Source organism: Aquila chrysaetos, chromosome 26 (assembly GCF_900496995.4).
Source record: "Aquila chrysaetos chrysaetos chromosome 26, bAquChr1.4, whole genome shotgun sequence".
Taxonomy (NCBI): Eukaryota; Metazoa; Chordata; class Aves; order Accipitriformes; family Accipitridae; genus Aquila; species Aquila chrysaetos.
This window is the reverse complement of record NC_044029.1, coordinates 10120422-10138751: the sequence shown is the minus strand read 5'-3', so window position 1 is coordinate 10138751 and position 18330 is coordinate 10120422. Positions and strand designations below refer to the sequence as shown.

Here is an 18330-nt window from a genome sequence, read left to right as displayed (position 1 = left end):
ATCTGTGCCCTTTGGAAAGATTTTTGCTGACAAGAACTCTCATACAGGCTAATTTACCTAGACAACACAGTAAACTTTTTGACTTCACAAGTCTCTCAGGATAAAGTAATCAAATGCAGTGTCACAACATTTATGATGAAAGGACAAGGGAGAACGAAGACAACTGCAGCTCATGAGAGTGTGCTCATATGAATTGTTTCTAAATTTACATTTTTTTGAGCTAGAATCTTTGGACATGAAAGATAATTAACCGAGGATTTATTCTGAAGTGAAAATGATAGCAGCAATGACCTCCACTTCCATTAGTAAGACCAGTCTGATTTAGTGACACACTTCTGCTTGCATTGTTCTCACCTGCCTGTAATTAATACACACTTGAAAATGTGTGTGTGTGTATATGTAATCATGATTAGCCATGAGAATTTTCAAAGTTATCTGTTCTTATAAGGAACATTAGCAAAAAGAAATCCAATTTAAATTCCAGTGCAGTGGGAAACTCAGTTTTGCTCCTGTACATTATAAAGTTCACAAACCTATTATGTTTTTTTTATGAAGCAGTTGTTGGCACTGTCTCATTAGCTAGCATTATTCTTTATGTTCACTCACAACAGCAAGAGGACTACATTTGCCATATACTCATGCTATTCAGAGAGTAATGCCTGTGAGTAAATTTCCTGGTAGATCCTAGTTACATTTCCTCTAGTGTTTGTATAGTTAATTTTGTGCCATAATAATGGAGTTTTATGGGATAAGTATTTACAAATTTGTTTTACTGATAAATATTTGTGTTCCATATGCAGAAAGAGGTAAGACAATGTAGATACATCATACAGCGATTCTGAAATGCTTTGCTTGTGTTGCTTAAATTGCATTTAAGAATAGTGACTGTGTAAAAGGTGCTGCAGACCATTAATGTTGTGGGGGTTTTTTTGTGAATTTGGGATTAGTGGAGGAAGAGGAAGGAAACTTATAATGTTCTGTCAATAGTTAAAATGATTGAAATGGTGACCCACCCCATTATATAGAGTAAAATCATGCAAAACTTTCTGTACAGTGCTCTAAGAGTGTAAAGTATTGAAAAATAATATTTATTCATGAGGTTTTATAAAGAAAGGGTCATGATAAACTTAGAGCTTTTTATAATTTTAGATTTTAAGTTAGCTGAATAGAAATGTGACAGGAGTTTGAAGCAAATACCATAAAGTTAATATCCTTTAGTGAAAGAGATATTGTTCAGAATCAAGCAACCCATTCACAGTTTCACTATTTGTGGTACTGTGTTCAATCTTTATACAGTATTTAGAGAGCAAATAGATGTTCAATAAAAAGCTTACTTATTTAGTATTTCTTATAATGCATTAAAAAAAAAATAAATCAGTATCTACATGGAAGTCTGAAGCAACCTGAAGCCAGGAATGTAGTCATTAAGATGCACAATAGAAATGCTAACCAAAAGAGCTTAAAGAAAAGAAAAGGGAAAGAAAAAGATGTAATCTTTCGTAGCACAGCATAGTACCTCAGTATTTCATTAAAGAAAATAAAGAAAAATCTTGTAAGACTTGATGGATCAGCATTTGGGCATTCTAACTTGGGATATGCACATGAGAGAGGTCACAGCTCTCGTTTGCACTCTTCCCTTTCCCAGGAAGAAAAGGAGGCCGGGTGGCAATAGCAGTGTTTTTAGATAAGGAAAGCGAGGGGAGACTTCATCTGAAGCCAGGAGAGGGGTATATAGGCTTAGCTCAGAAGACAGACGGTTAGATAGAAGCTACCTGAGATGCCAAAATAGCCACGGAAGATCTTATCATTACATAGTGTCTCAGTAATGAATGGTGTCAATTTTTCTCTTTTTGTAAGTGTGACGCTATTGCTGTTCTGTGCTTTTAAAAGACTCTATACTTTTATCATTAAATTTTATCCAATGGTAAGAAACAAGACTCAATATTCTGAGATTTCCTTCTATGAATGTCATAATGCCCAAAATTCAAGTACTTAGATGTGCTAAGAAATGTCTCTCTTTGTCATATGTGATTGTTCTAGACTGTCTGAAGGGGATTAAGCTATATCTCCATTGCTTGAGTTGTTTTTATTTTTTGTCATTTTAATGATGTGCTTTGCCATTTTGGAAGTGGTGTTTAATGTGTTGGGTTTTTTTTTTTAATATAAAACAAATTAAAAAATTACATAAGGTAGCAGAAAATTAAAGGCAACCCAACAGAGGACATGTTGCAGACTGGTCTGAGTGGCTTGGCCCCAAGGAAGATTGCTGGAGGGAGAAAAGCGTTGCTTGCAGAATCGTGTAAAGTAAGTGTGTCATCCTGCACAGACCACTTGCAATACATTCTTGTAAGTAAAGGCCATACAATTAGGAACAGTGAAAAGTTGCTAGATTTATAAGCTGAAGGACTGTGCCCTAGAAAGCAGTGACTTTCAGAGGAGCTTTTTATGTTACAGTGGATAAACCTCTGAATACACAAGATCTTTGAATGAAATGTAGCTGCTAGTATGACTAAGGCAATATGATTCCTTGTCATTCAGTAGGGAAACTGAAAAGGAGCTAATATTACTATCTGTGGATATGATGTTAGAAAAACCATTAATGCATTATGTTCAGTTTTTATGGCCATATTTCAAAAGACTATGAGAAAGTGACTGGGTTTTAGAGAAGATATGAGAGTGACTTGAGTGCTGGAAAGCTTGGCTTAAAGAAATTTACAGATTAACTTGTGGTATGTAGTTCATCCAAGATCAGGTAAATGATAACTTTATCAAGGTCAGGAAATACCTACAGGACAAAGAAATCTCTGAGAGTTGGCTGTTTAATCTAGCATAAAGAGATTGGAAGCTGAAGCTAGATATATTCAGATGAGAAATAAACCACAGTTTTAACAGTGAAAGTATTAAACCATTGGAACAATTTATTGGGAATAGGGTGGTTTTCTTTGATACCTCTAGGTCAAACCTGCATATCCATTTTAACTAAAAGTTACAGGATTGAGGCAGGATTTAGTAGATGGCATCCTTTAGCCTGTGTAACATGGGAGGTCAGATTAGATGATCATGAAGAATCTGTGCAAAAAATTTCTCTCCCTGCCAGCCTTCCACGTTTATCAGCTTTGTCTTTTCCCTTTATGAGTGAAACAATGAGTAGGACTTTCAATGTGAGAGCAATTTGGCCCAAGATAAGTTTTCTAACAGATCTCTGGCTGAGTACGTGTGAGTAGCATTTGAACTTTCTTTACTTTTAGCTTTTTCCAAGCTCTTTCACTAGTTTTTGATGGCTTTCTCTCTTCCCCACTAAACTGTATTTTTTTTCTGCAAAATCCACACTGAGACCAACTACTTTTGTGACCCTTTTCAGCTAACTAAAATAGTGCTTCATGCAGACTGATGAATGTTTGAGATCCTCTATTCTTCTCTTACCTCTTCTCCACCCTTTTTCCTATGCTGTTGTTCCTAGTGTCTGAAAAAGCTTCTAGATTCCCGATAGCTTTAGAACTTGCAATCAAAAATTTTTTTGAGTGATGTTTATGCACAGCACTACATAAATGCTGAGTAATAATATAGCTGCCAGTCAAGATGATTTAGCTCCATTCACAAGCCCAAACTCATTTAACAATGGCTTATACTTGCTTTGACTGGCTGTAATGAACAGCCTGTGAGTACCATTGTCTACCATAAAATAAAAGGATGTTTTTTCGGAAACTCAGCAAGGTAGCATCTCTACTAGTTTTTGACTTTCATTTGTACTTTGAGAAATCTGCTTTTCTGTGTAAATTATCTTTTGAGTGCTGTGTCTATAATTGCTTTGTTCCATCAAAAAGAAATCTTACACCATTTTGATGAGTGGCATGCTGAAAGGATGTGACACATGGAGTCAGACTTTCTTGGGCTAAGCTAAAGGTGGGCTGTTCTGTGTAAGGTCAGCCACCGTTGTATGAAATAAATGAACTGTGAACCAATGCTTAAAAAACAGATAATGATTGTCATTTAAAATTCTCTAGCAGAAAACAGTTACTGTGAAAGTACTTCAGACTTTTTTTGTGATGCTGCCAAGCTCACCTAATCTGTCTTAGTTTCTCCAATTTATAAGGAAATTACCTTCTTATCTTTGTAAAATGTAACCAGAGTGGATCCTTGCAAAATGAACCCATATAATTTACATCATTAATTTACACAGTTTACCTAGCTTTCCTGATGCTGTTCTAAATGTATTCAACCTTGAAGTGAGAAATGGACCTGGATCTGTATTTCTGTAGTACTACAATCACCATCTTAATTTCACTGGAGTAAATGGAGAATAGCATCATTTATACTGCTGATGTTGTACTGGTGAAAAATTGGCATGAGTGAGATCAAAATTCAGACCTATACATCTTCTTTGAGGTTTTGCAATCCAAAGGTAAACTTTTCTCAAGTTCACATGTTTTGATTCAGCTCAGTGTAGGTTTTTTGGCTTGAACCTCTGCTTGGGTTTGAAACTGCCTATTCTTGCTAGTTAAACAGGATGAGTTGACTGTAGTTAGACTGATCCAATATAGTTGGTAACACATTCATATTTTAGAAAAAGCTGGCAAGCTTGTCTTGGATTTGTATTTGTTGAAGCTTGTGACTGTCCCCTCCAGAATTAGGAAGCAATGAGGAGATAGAAGATGCTACCAGAGTTATGACCATATGAAAAATCAAAGCAAGAATAGTGTAAGGGTGGGTTTATCTTGGAACTAACAGTAGATGCAAAGGCTCAACACTGACTGGGTTGTGGCTTGGCAATGCAGCATGAGAGAGAGAGAAGGTAACAGATAGCTAGAGAAATACAGTAAATATGGCCCAAAGGGAAACCAAGCAAAGCAACTTCTTTGTATGTTGTGGAAGTGATGATGGAGGAACCTACCTCCTCCTATCTTGGTCTTCCGTGGTCCCGTCACTTGTGAAAGCAAAGCGGGACCATCTCTGGGGCAATCATGCTTACTTATGCATACCTGGCATTTTTTGGTCAATATATCCTCTTAATAAAAATAACCCCAAAAGGCCTTGAGCATCAACTCAGTGTTTGGACAAAGAGGCAAGAGTTTTTCAATACGGAACTTTTGTAGGTGTGTGTTGTTTCCTAGGGAGAATAGAGCCAAAGCCAACATCTCAAAATGTTCCTTTATTATGGGGGGGTTGAGGAAAGGAAGAGGTGTTTGCTTTCAGGTTGCCATTATATTCTCACTATCTCATTTTCTCTCTTTGGCTCCTTGCACATAATTATGATCCAGTTCTGCTCTCTTTGGAATTCATGGCAGCATTCCCACTGAGAGCAGTGGGATGGAGGTATTTTTGGCTCTGGGCATTTTAATTCTGATATCCTGGCAAAATTCCAATACATGTAATTATGTTCTGGCAAGCTGAATTCTACCTTTATTAATTTTATTAATTATTTGTGTTTGCACAGCACCTAGAAATTCTAGTCAGTCATAATGCTAAGAACTTTACTATCACGGAAGAATTGTATGTGCCTATTGCTCTGGAATTATTTTGCCTGAAAGATGGACACATGGAAGATGGCATTCAGTTTTTGCTTTGTAGATGGAATGGAGTCCAAACTGCAAATAATCTTTTACAGAAAGCCATGGAAGCACATTTTCAGATTGTGTCTGTATTGTGCTATGATTTGCACTATGGACATACCTGTGGTAGCCAGTAGTTTAGCAGTCTGGTTTCCATAGACTTATGAAATATGCACTGTGCATGTATTTATCAATGCAATTTTCCTTTAAAAAAAACCAACCACAGGAAAACCAAACACTGTGGCCTCCCCCCCCCCCCCCCCAAAAAAAAAAAAATCACCCCCAAAACAAAAAACCCCACAACTAAAAAAACAAACTCCACCAAATGGTGGGAGCAGGAATTATATTTTTGGTGATATGTTATGTACTTCTGGGTTTAGATTTCTAAACACTTGCAGTTACAGAAAGGAAAGTGCTTCTCTGATTTCAGCAATGAAATTGGTTTTTCTATTTAATGACTAACCGCAAAGTACTGAATAGAGCTGTGGAGAAATTATTAAGGACTTTGTCAATATGAATTGTCCTTTCTCTCCCATCACAAGGATGCTTCAGACTGTTAAATAAATTTAAAGTGCAAAATGTGCAGTGACTGAGGCTGTTACGAATTGCTGTGCTATTAGCAACCAGGCAACAACCATAGTAACTACCATTCTGTAGTGGTTTTTCTTGAATCTAAACAAGAGATTTTTCTTTTGAACTCGTACATACACAGACACCAGGATCAATATATTGTTTTTCCAATTTATTTTTTTCCCAGGCAAATACTCTATAGGTCATGTTTGTGTATCGCGAAGATGCGTACTAAGCTTGAAAGGCTTAAAATAGGCCAGTGAATTCCCTCCAGATGGGCAGAAGCCAACCTGCCCTCCTGCAGCCTGGGTGACTACCTGGGAAGTGTCTTGCCATTTCTGGCCTTGCTTTAACCATTCTTTCAGGGAATGTGATTTATAGGATGTGTTGAGCCAGAACCCTCAGTGAAAGTAGTAATAGTTATAGTAGTGTGTTCTATTATGCTAATCGAGCTGAATTAAACTGAAAAAACTTGGGATTGTAAAAAATAATGGATTTGAATCATTACTAGAGGATACGGTCTTTTCAGTGTAGCTTGTACTATTAACAGCTGTCCTGGTTTCAGCTGGGATAGAGCAAATTGTTTTCTTAGTAGCTGGTACGGTGCTATGTTTTGAGTTCAGCGTTATCAACATTCTTCGCATACTGATGTTTTCAGTTGTTGCTCAGTAGTGTTTAGTCTAAAGTCAAGGATTTTTCAGCTTCTCATGCCCAGCCAGCGAGAAAGCTGGAGGGGCACAAGAAGTTGGCAGAGGACACAGCCAGGGCAGCTGACCCAAACTGGCCAACGGGGTATTCCATACCATGGGACGTCACGCCCAGTATATAAACTGGGGGGAGTTGGCCTGGGGGGATCGCTGCTCGGGGACTAGCTGGGTGTCGATCGGCGGGTGGTAAGCAGTTGCACTGCGCATCATTTGTACATTCCAATCCTTTTATTATTGCTGTTGTCATTTTATTAGTGTTATCATTATTAGTTTCTTCTTTTCTATTAAACTGTTCTTATCTCAACCCACGAGTTTTACTTCTTTTCCCGATTTTCTCCCCCATCCCACTGGGGGTAGGGGGGGAGTGAGTGAGCAGCTGCGTGGTGCTTAGTTGTTGGCTGGGGTTAAACCACGACAACAGCAAATCTAGGTTAAAAAAAAAAAATGTGTGTGTGTGTATATATATATATATATATGTGAAAAACCTATTCTTTTTGTAAATGTGATGTTAGAAATGTCCATGTCACTGAGCTGGTAGCGCCTATTCTTGTGACCTGAACATCATAGGAGACTTGTAATGATACTGGTATTGCTACACTGCAGAGGTGTGTTTCAGTGGTAGAGAGAGATGTTGCCTTCTCGTGTCACAGGGACACTACTGAAGTAGAAAATAAAATACCCCTGGCTAAAGATTTGGTGGTTACGAATGCAGGCATATGATAGTAAAACCTGTATAAGGCACGTATGATTCTATCTGTATAAATATGCTTGCTTGCATGATCATTCTCCCTCTGTTACTGGGGTTAAGCTTCATAAAATTTGTGTTGATATGCCTGAATATGTGTCTTAGGCAGTTCAAGTAAGCTGTGTTTAACTCTATCAGAGCTTTGAAGGAAGAAACAACCACTTCTTTGTTAGCTGAGACTTCTGTAGCTTCTTTTGTTCTGGCAGATATGTATGTGGAGTGTCCCATATTCTGTCATGCCCATGTCCTTGACTGAAGAATGAGTGTATAATATGCATTGAAAACTCAGTGAATAAACCCATCCAGAATTTTGGAGCTTCGCTTCTTAAAAAAATAAAAATAAGTCCAGTTATTTTAGAAAGTTCTAAAAGTGACTTGTATCAATATACTTTAAAGAACTCCTCCAATAATTCCAGTAATATTATGCACAGTTTAAATAAAGAAAAGCATTTTTGTTCAGATTCTCATGACTGAAGTCATTTGAGTTATATCTTTTTACAGAAACTGAAGATCTGTGTGTCTGATAATTCAATTAATATGTCTACGCATGTGTGAGTGTGTATGTGTGTTAGAGAGATACCTGTAATAACGAAGTTGTCTGTATCATAGCATATATGCACACATTTCTGACATACTTTTTCCTTGGAAATGTTGAAAGCTGAATGCTGATAACATATTTATAGTACGGTATATAGTGTTTACTAGACCAAACATTGTTTTACTGAATGCCAGAGATGCTTATGTTATATATAAGGTATGGTCTGGATACAGTTCAGAGCTATATGCATGTGATCACAATAAATGTATGGTCTTTGTGATCTGTTATCAGCATATTATTAAGCTGAACTGTCTTCTGATTCTATGGCCAATGACTATTTATTTGAATATGAAGTATGAATGGAGAGCATGAGTTGTACCTGTTATATCTGTGTTTCTTACTACTTCCCTCTGCTCTTTTTAATTTAAGGTTGCCTTTGCCTCCTGGAGCATTCTCAGGTCTTTGGGAAAATCAGGAAACGTTCCAGAAGTTATATTTCCAAAAATTTCCAGTAAGAATTATGAAATGAATTATATAAACTTTTGGTAATCCTGTAGGACTGAACGATAGTAGATTTAAACTGGATAATATACAAAATTATCATATTTTAATGGGAGATCTTTGATATATGTTATACAGTTAAAAACATTTCAAGGTAAAACTTTCTTCATCCATACTTTAAAGCTTTTGGGGGCACTTTTTTTGTTTTTTTTTTTTTAAGATCTGAAACAGAAGAAGTAAACTGCAAGCTCCTGAGCCGAAAAGTTGTTTCATGTCATTTGATCTAATAAAAGAAACAAGCCTCGCAACCTTAGACTAGCATAGCTTCAAATATGCTACTGCTGTTGACATGCAGTCATACTAACTTAGTATCAGTCCAAAATACACACTTGCTCACTGTGCACCTAAATACATTGAAGGCTCCTTACTGCATTAGTTATGTTTCCTTGTCAGATTGACTATCCAAGGACTGGCTTCCTCCTTTCCTTACAGGAATAGATAGATTGGTCCCGTGTGAATTTCCAGAATGGAAGGTTTGCCTCAATGAAGGTAAATGAGTGAATTGATCAGGCAAATTATTTTTTGTGTGCACTTGCATGATGATGATGATGTATGTTTGGATCCAGCGAACAGGAATATCCTTAGGAACAATTTGACAACTGTCATTATATTGTAACCATTCCATTCTCCTTGTGTCGATTCAGGCAACATCCTTCTCCAATCTGTCAGGGATCAAAGTAAGCAGAGTTGGAAAAAATCCAGGTTTATGTGTTGTCTTCTGTTCTGTCTTAACAAAGACTACAAAACCTTTCTGGAAAGGGAGCTGCATGGTATATTATGATGTAAGAATGGTAAAAAATATTACAGAATTAAATCTTTCAGGCACCAAAACTGTATTTCATTTGAAACAGTCAGTTTTGTTTGTTGGTTTCATGGGAGATGAATGGATGTTCCTAGTACTATTTCTGAGTTTATTTTTGGTTGTGTTGTGTTTAGGGGTATTATGATACCATGGATGCAGGTTATATGGATGAAGATGGCTATTTATACGTCCTGTCTCGAGCTGATGATGTGATCAATATTGCCGGACACAGAATTTCAGCAGGCGCAATTGAAGAGGTTAGTGTTGCCTGACAGTAAAATAGAAGAGCGAGAGATGAATAAAGCAAGCTGAGACTGAAAATCTCACAAACTCTCTCATTTTCTTTCTGCTTTCTTTGACTGCATTTCCATTGGTACTTTTAAGCAAAACACCAATTGTTTCAGGTCCTTCCTGTTAAGGTGCTTTCCAGTACCATAATAAATTTAGGCAACAATAAGCAGTTTGTACCCTGGGATTGATAAGAGAGGCATGATTTGACATTTGAAGGTGGAGTTAAGGGGCAATATGGTAGCATGGGAAGCATTCCTGTAAGCTCTTACAACATATTTATTTGGGAATACATTAAGATAACATAGGGTCAGTGTGCCAAGTAGTTTCACCAGCTACTGTAGTTACTTAGGAGTAGAAACTTTCATTCCTAGAATACAGATTTTAGTTGTGGGGTTTTTTTAAAGAGCGTGGTGTTGGCTGAATTCTTTTCACATAGACTGGCATCCAGTGCTTTTTCTTGATTTGAAGAGTTTCCTTCACAGTTTCTTGAGACCTGTTTTGTCTCTTATTGTATGAGCAGTGTTAAATGAACAATGAAAATTTCTGTAAAAAACCCCTGCTGTTAAATTGAAAGTATTAATGTAATACCCATTCAACTCAAAAAGTTGAAAATAGTGCAGTTCATAATAGTATCTGAATTTCATATCATTGTTCACTCACCTCTCTGGAACCACTGTGATTGATTGCCAGTTACAAATTTCCCTGATGACATATCAATTGCTTATTCAGGGAGTATAGGAAAAGGTGTGCTGGGCACGTACAAGGGAAAAATACACTTTTAAGAACTCAGAATTTAACTGTTCACTGAATCACAAACTAATCTGTTAGTCATTTTTTTGCTTTATAATGTCTATTAGCCTAGTGACTATTTTTTTTAAAGGCTAGAAAACTTAGAATAGAAGACATTCTGATTACACAGAAGTGAACAAATTCAGGTAAACATAGGCAATCCTTTGAGGATTGGTCAGCCAGGGAGCTGAACCAGCTGCTGCCCTGACTTGGGTCTGTGGAGACATAAAGGTGGTTTTCAGTCCACTTAAACCTCTTTCCCTTTGAAGTCAGTTTTCTGTGTTGCTCTACTAAAGCGCGGCGGAGAATCTCATCCCCACCCCTGACTGCTCGACTGCTCAGGGACTGAGCTTGGGCATTCTTTCTTCACTTCAGGCTGAATCTGAAGCTCCTTTAACAAATGACGAATTGAATCCCCTTCTCAGCTGTATTACCTTTGTATCCATCATCCCAAGCTCAGTGTCTGTTTTTCTCCCTGCTAGTTAGGTCTTTTCCCTAGAAACAAAAAAATTTTCATCACTACAAAATTCTAGAAGCTTTTCTATTCACCTTTTGAACAAAGCTAAAAAAACAAGAGTGTTGCTAATGCATGCACAGCAAATTGCTAGTTAAATGGGAAAGCATTAACAAGACCACAGTTAGCTCTTCAGTAAGATCAGTAAATACAGAATTAGAGGTTCATTGAATCGCCATCTAATTAAGTGACAGTCACCTTGTTGAGCAAGTATATTATCTGCATTTACATTATAGCTGCATTACAAGCTTAACAAGGTTTTCCTTAGTGCTTTCACTAAGAATTTCAGCTTTACTATGTTCCAGACAATTAGTTTCTTTGTCTAAGGTATCTATTAGTATCATTGGAGCTCCATCTTTACTGCAGTGCAGTAGGTGTTACTATTTACCTTGCCAATCAGTGAATGTTAGCCATTAGGGTAACCTCAGCTTGTGTTGATCTATCCATCTCTTTTGTCTGTATATTTATGGTGTCCCTGCTTGCCTTGACTCCTGAAAAAAAACAAATCAATTCTTGCCTATCTGAGGCAACAGACTTGAAATCGAGGAATTTAGCATGAGAAATCCTTTTTCCTACGTTTCTGTGAAAAACTATAGTTACTCTAGTTGTAGACCTTACTAGTCTACATTTCCATAATTCATTGCCTTTTCTTCTTTTTCTTTCCTTTTTTTTTGTTGTTGTTTTGGGTTTTGGGGGTGGGGGGTGTTACATATGTCAATCAGGTTGCTGTGGTCAGGGTCGAGAAGTCGGAGCAGGAAAGAATGGGTATTTATAGCAGGAAGTGGAATGCATTATTGAGGCTCTGGACTAGAAGTGACCGAAGAGCCTAAGTGTATGTGATGCATTGAAATATGATGGAGATTTGGAGTTGCTAAGATTCATTCCTGTATGATATGTCAGTTTGGATACAATGACTTCTGGACAAAGTAGGCTGCATCTGAGTTCAAATGTACTTATGGATATTTAACTTCAGCATTTTTGCAGCAGGCTCCTCTGCCCTTCTAGTTCTGGGATAAGCCTCACCAGAACTAACTCCAGTCTGTTGCACTTGCTGTTCTATATATGGCTTGTGTATATCCCATTTAATTTCTTTGAAAAATAGAGTTTCAAAACCTGTGCGTAAACAGTCATGCTTTTGTACTTTGATAGGGTATGCCTCTACTATTAAGCTAAGTGTTTCCCATTTGCTTTTTTGTAACATGGGACATTTCTAGGATCATAGTTTGTGAAATGAGTATACCCTCTGTCAAACAAAGCACATCTTGTGCAGATTTTTTTGCTAAAAACTAGTTGGTGTGTGTTGTAGTGACCACGGAACAGAGATCCAGTTTCTCCTTCCTGTTTTGACTACAGATCTTAAGGATGGTGAAATCTGTTTTGAGGATGGGTTATGGGAGACCCTTTGAATTGTTCCCTCCACCATCAGTTTCACAACTAGATCACACAAGAGCCTTCATTTTGTTAATTGGAACAACAATGATTAAGCTTTCCATTCCTTCAGGTTTTTTTCTCCTGTCTTCTCTGTACCTTTCCTGTTGTCTTCTTCATGCTCACGCCATTGTATGAGTAGCCAATGCAAATGTGGTGTTCCTACTTAATTAAAAAAAAAAAGACTTTATTCTTAAAACTTCTTTTAGTTAGTCTTCCTCTCAATCATCCCACTGCCTTTGATTTGACAACCAGCATGTGAAGATCTGCTATTAGCAAACACATCATCCTTGTATGCACAGATAAATTAATAATTATGTGGCCTCTGTATTGCCTTTGTGTAGGATCATGTTAGGTCCTCTTTGGGGTTGAGTTACAGAGGACATGTTGAAAGCACTGTTGACAGCAAGATGCCCCAAGGGACACTGATATCTACATGAAAAGAGCCAGTTGCTTTGGAAGAGGATTCACAACTGCTGGTATCTTAAGTCCAACTTTGTCCCGGAGTTGGTGGCACACATCTCAGTATGTACTGAGACTTCTTGGTGACTTTTCTCCAGGAAATGACAACTTGAGCTGGCTCATTGGAAAGAAAAGAGAATCTTCTCACTTTTTTCCCTAAAGGAGAGTTTGAGATATTAGTGCTACTGTCCATCACTTGTATAATTGTGTAAATATGTAGTAGGAAGGAGGGGACTCTTGTTTAATTCCCTTTTTTGTCTAAGGAGGCTGAGACCTAGCATTTCCAAGAGAGTGAGGAGCTGAACTAGGCTAGCTGCAAGCTGAGGTTGGGCCTGTGTTTGGCTTTGGTTGGAACTATGCCTTTGTGCAGCAAAGAATGAAAAAGACAGGAGTCAGAGAGCATGAACCAATGTACTTTATAGCCCTGCTTCTGTGGTTTTGGTCCTTACTCCACACACTTAACTCCATGTTATTGGTAACGTTAGACTAATGTTATTTGTTCCAGCAAAGATTTCACTAACAAAACCACAGATGTGATACCCTACCAAAGCTGTCAGGAAATCACCTTTGCTTTGTTCTATATTTGTATCTTGTGTTACTGTAGTTTTTATTTCTCATGTTTGTTTGAAAACTACACGTGTGTATGAAAGTATACACACATGTGCATCTGCAATGTGTAATTGGAATCCTGAGGTGTACTGATTAAATACTTCTTGCTGTCAAAATGTAGGAAATAAGTTTATTTTTTATGTCCATGCCTATGGAATTTTTTCACTGAAATGTTCAGTTATTATTAGTTCAGTTTAGTGTTGTTTTCTGTCCCTCAGTGTGTTCTCCTCCATCACGCTGTGGCAGACTGTGCTGTTGTGGGTCAGGAGGATCCTTTAAAAGGACATGTTCCATTTGCGCTCTGTGTACTGAGAGAAGGTGAGAGCCCGCTGATGCTGATGTTACTTTGGCTTGCAAAAGTCCCAGAAAAGGTAAAGTATGTGAACTTCTTCACTAGGTGTAAAGACAGAAGAGGAGAAGATTTTGGAAGAGGTTGTTGAGCAAGTTCGAACTAACATTGGTCCAGTAGCAGCTTTCCAGAAGGGGGTGTTTGTGAAACAGCTACCGAAAACACGCTCTGGCAAGATACCACGTTCAGCTCTTTCTGCACTTGTCAGTGGAAAGCCCTATAAGGTAAGCTGGAGGTGTATGCTTTAATGAATTAGGCACATGTGCACGTCAAAGACACAACATCACGGTTTCAATTCTCTAGACCATTCTGCAACTGGTCCGTGACTTCAGGTAGTACATTGTATTTTATTTCTACTGTAGCTTACCCAAAAGATTTTTTGTTCCAGAGCTTTCCAGATACTTTTTTCTTGTTTGCTTTTGATGGCTAGATTTAGAAGATTCTCGGAATGAAATTCTGTTTTACTGTTGAAGGACCACAATCTACTATCACATGCTTCTGTATATTCTTCCTTTTCAGATAACACCGACCATTGAAGATGCTAGTGTGTTTAAACACATTGAAGAAGTGCTAAAGAAAAATTAAATGGGATAATAATGTTGATAACAAATGTGTCAGTTACTGAAGTACAGAAAGAGACTTTCTGTTAGGAAATACCACATTTTAAAAACTAGTAATGATTTGGGTCTAAATTTTTTTACTTCAGAAATGTTTCTGTGTTCTTTACCATATTGTCACAGCCAATGAAGCATACTAAAGTCTCTGCATTTTGTCATTATATGCTGATATTAAGATTGCTAAGAATTGCAAATAGAATTCATATGTTTCTATAGCCTTAAATGGAAGGAGTCACTGGATTATCTGTCTCATATGAAGTCATGTAACCTTACATTTCAATCCATTATTGTATAATGTGACCAGTAACTTGAGTTTTGGCTAAAACAGTTTAAAAAAGGTAAGTCATGAACTGAGGACAGTAATAAATAGGAATTCTACTGTGAAAATTATTGCAGACATAAATTGTCCTCACTTCTAAATTATGAGCCTTTATATCTTTTAAATTTTTATAAATTTTAAAATTAGTTTTCTTGATCCTCTGTTGTTTTTTTCTAAGTCTTTCTGCTATAAAATAGATTCCTATAATTTTTTTACTCAATAACTTTGTGAAGTGTCGTTTTTGTAGAATGATATATAATTTCTGGCTTTCAAATCTGTGAAAATCTTGATTTCTCCATAATAATATTCAATAAAAACAATGTATTTTAAATGAAGGCAGGCATTTACCCTTTGCATTTTCTGATAATTTGGTTGTTGTGGCTTGTATCACTTATGGTAAGGATAACCAGAATGTGCTTTTGCTGACATAATCAGACATTTCAGGCTCACTGAGCTATATATAACCAGGAAATTTAGCAAATACAGATACTAGGCAGCCCATTCTTGACTTCATAGGCTATTTCATAATAGTTATGGGGTTCTCAGCAAAGCAGGGGATGGAGGATACACTCCCTACATGCGCTACTTCTCAAGCTGCAGGTTTTTAATTGAACAATAAATGTAAAAATCCTATTTAAAATACACATTCACAGAAAAGTGTAAAAGCAGAGAAGTTACTCAAACTCGACAATGCTTTCCCGAGGAAGAAACAGTAAGCCATATGCAAATTCAGATGATGTTGGTATAAAAGAGAGGTTCTGTACTTAGGCTAAGCTAAGGTAGAATTTAAGTCTAGACATATTTTGCTATGGCAGTGTGTCCTCAAAAAAGTCCAGAAATACTGTTACCTCCTGTTGCGTAGAGGTGAGCATGATAGCCCTGTTAAGGGATAAAATAAACCAGCAGATTGATGTAGGAGCTAAAAGGTGATAGGTGCTAATTAACATGAGCCATACTCCAGTGTTGCCTTGTGCCTGTAACCTTTTTGTAAAGTCAATGAGCTCTACCAGTTACATAGGAAATAAATAAAATGTCCATGTGTTTTTTCACTAGGGACTGCACGCAGCTGAGCCAACCGTGTTGAAGCAGGTCATACAGTCATATAATAAAACAGCCTAGTTTGAGTCTGTGCTGTACTGTACTTGTTTTTTGCTAAATAATTGCATAAGGTAGCCACCCTGTTCAGCTATTTGATTTAACTGAAAATCACAATCTGAACAAGGAGTAAAAGCGTTTAAAGAGTGAGTAAAGGCTAATGATGCTTTATGGTAGATACAGTAACTGTACAGGTTAGTGACTTCTATGTGGGAGTAATTTTGCTCCTCAGAGATGTCCTGAAAACTTTCTTTAAATACTTTTTTATATAAGTTGCAGTTAGTTGAAGATATTATTTTCTTCTGGATGGATTATTTAAGTAGCAAGGCTTTAATAGGAGGCCTATGCCAAATAATGGCGTGCTGTGCAGAGACTGCTGAGTATTTTTCAGTTTCACAATGCTACAACTTAGCAACCTATGCTGAATAGCTACAGGGCAAGAGGTCGATCTTGGGAGTTGTCCCTGATGGGTTTTTTTTTATATCAGTGAGAAACTACAAGGGTCTTATCACAGAGAAACTGGCACATTCACGAGGTGCATGGCCATTACTTTTTTGTACAATGAAAGCTGAGATGTTAAGTTGTATATGTTTGCTGTAGTTATCCTGGCTGCAGCCATCACACTGTAATTGCAGAAGCAGGGGAGGGGAACTAATTAGTGAGAGCACAAGCCCTCTAGTAAAGATATTGCAATAGGATGTAGGAGAAGAGAATTTATTTCCTAGAACTTGTATAGTTTTCCCAATGACATCTCGTTCTTACACCAGTTTCTCCACTTGTAAGGAAAGGTAACCCGTTTTCTAGTTTGGGGCTCTCTTTTTAAGGAAGAGAGAATTAATATCGGACCTTTTAAACAAAACAAAACCCCCATTAGTAATGGATACTTAGGCACTTACCTTTCTGAGGGGCTATTTGCTCATTAATATTGACAAGAAACAATCATCTGTCCTCTGAACTGTTTGTGAAGAGCTTGAATAGTTAGCATTCTTAGAGTGTCTCCACGATAAAAATATTTGTAATAACTTGTGCTTTCTGTGGAAGTCTGACTTTTTTTTATTTTATTTTTTTTCAATTTTCTTTCTTTTCTTTTTTTTTTTTTTTTTTAATTTTTTATTTTCTGTTTTGGTGGGAATCATTTAAGATCAAGACTGGGATAAAAGAGAGGGGCAGAGTGGTCAGGTGTACTCACTCTGCTCCTGCCCTGGTAATGTGGAGGATTCCAGAAATGCCAAATGTCTCATTCATCAGTATTCAGAAAACCCAGACAAAGCAAGCCACGTTATTGCAGCAGTACAGTATGGAAAAGTAGTTGTTTCACGGGCATTGCTTTTGTTTTCCAGAGGAGCCTTTTGCTGAGGAACTGTGATTGCAGAATGCTTTGTCTGCAGCTTTAGCTTTGTGCCGAGCTGGAGGAAGGGAGAAGGAGTAGTCATTCTTGTGCACAGCTCTGGTGCTGCCCAGCAACCTGGTTATACCATCAAGGAAGAACAAGCCTGTTTAACAAGTGGTAGGAGAGCACTGCTTTTCTTAATTTTATTTTTAGAGAGAAGCAGCATGTGGGTAGATTTGAATGGTCAGGGAGTTACTGAAACTTGGCTGGAAGAGGTTGATGTAGTAATTATTCCCAGCGTAGTGAAAGGGTTGGAGCCAACTAGACAACATTTAGAATAGCCACAATTTCTAGCTGTTGAGACTAGAGCTTCAGCTCGTATGGGGGAGACAGGCATGTACTAGGAGACTTTATATGTGAGCCTTAGATCAAAACTGAAGTCCACAATAATCCTCTTTTTAAAATACATTTTTAATTCTTCTGGTTGGTTTTCTTCCAGTGTGAAATAATTTGGGGCTGCCGTACTCCTGGGGCAACTTTGGTTGCAAGCAGCTTTGGTTGCAAGGTCTTGCTCATTCTTTTCCCCAACACACCTCATCCCCTTCTGCCCCCTGAATTTGAGCGTGAGCTGTGACAGCGTGGGCTGAAAAAGAAATTCTGTAAAATAGGAGCTGGTGTTTACGAGGGGAAGTGAATTCAAATGATACTGCAACCACTGAAAATGGTGTTTGCGTTGCTTTACTTCGCGACATTCTGGACTAAAGTAATCCAAAAGGAGGCTGAGGGAGGAGAAGACAGAACATCAGCAAGGATGTCGGTTAAACCCCAGGCACTGTGTGTAAGATCCGTGTCTGTATAGCGCTGTGTGCTAACCCAGGCCATCACCCATCAGCAAGTTCCGTGCTCCCTCTTGTGGCAGATTCTGACCAGTAACTCCATCGTGACTCCCACCTGTTAGTGGCAAAATGTGCTTACGCTTAGCTATGAGAAGTATCTGGCATCCAAACTATTTTAATGCTACTACGTACCAAGCTTAATAGACTTATAAACACAAA

The 18330-nt window shown here is 37.7% G+C and overlaps 1 protein-coding gene across 2 annotated transcripts in view; it reads left to right on the top strand.

Moving 5' to 3' along the window:
* Nucleotides 1-15185, top strand: part of ACSS3 (acyl-CoA synthetase short chain family member 3) — a 92457-nt gene extending 77272 nt beyond the window's left edge. For both annotated transcript variants that reach the window (XM_030003005.1, XM_030003004.1), the window contains 5 exons: nt 8539-8620; nt 9607-9729; nt 13784-13883; nt 13963-14138; nt 14434-15185. In XM_030003005.1, coding sequence (XP_029858865.1) covers nt 8539-8620; nt 9607-9729; nt 13784-13883; nt 13963-14138; nt 14434-14499 — 547 coding nt within the window. In that variant the 3' untranslated portion in view covers nt 14500-15185. The remainder of the gene's footprint in view (nt 1-8538; nt 8621-9606; nt 9730-13783; nt 13884-13962; nt 14139-14433) is intronic.
* Nucleotides 15186-18330: the final 3145 nt, after the last annotated feature.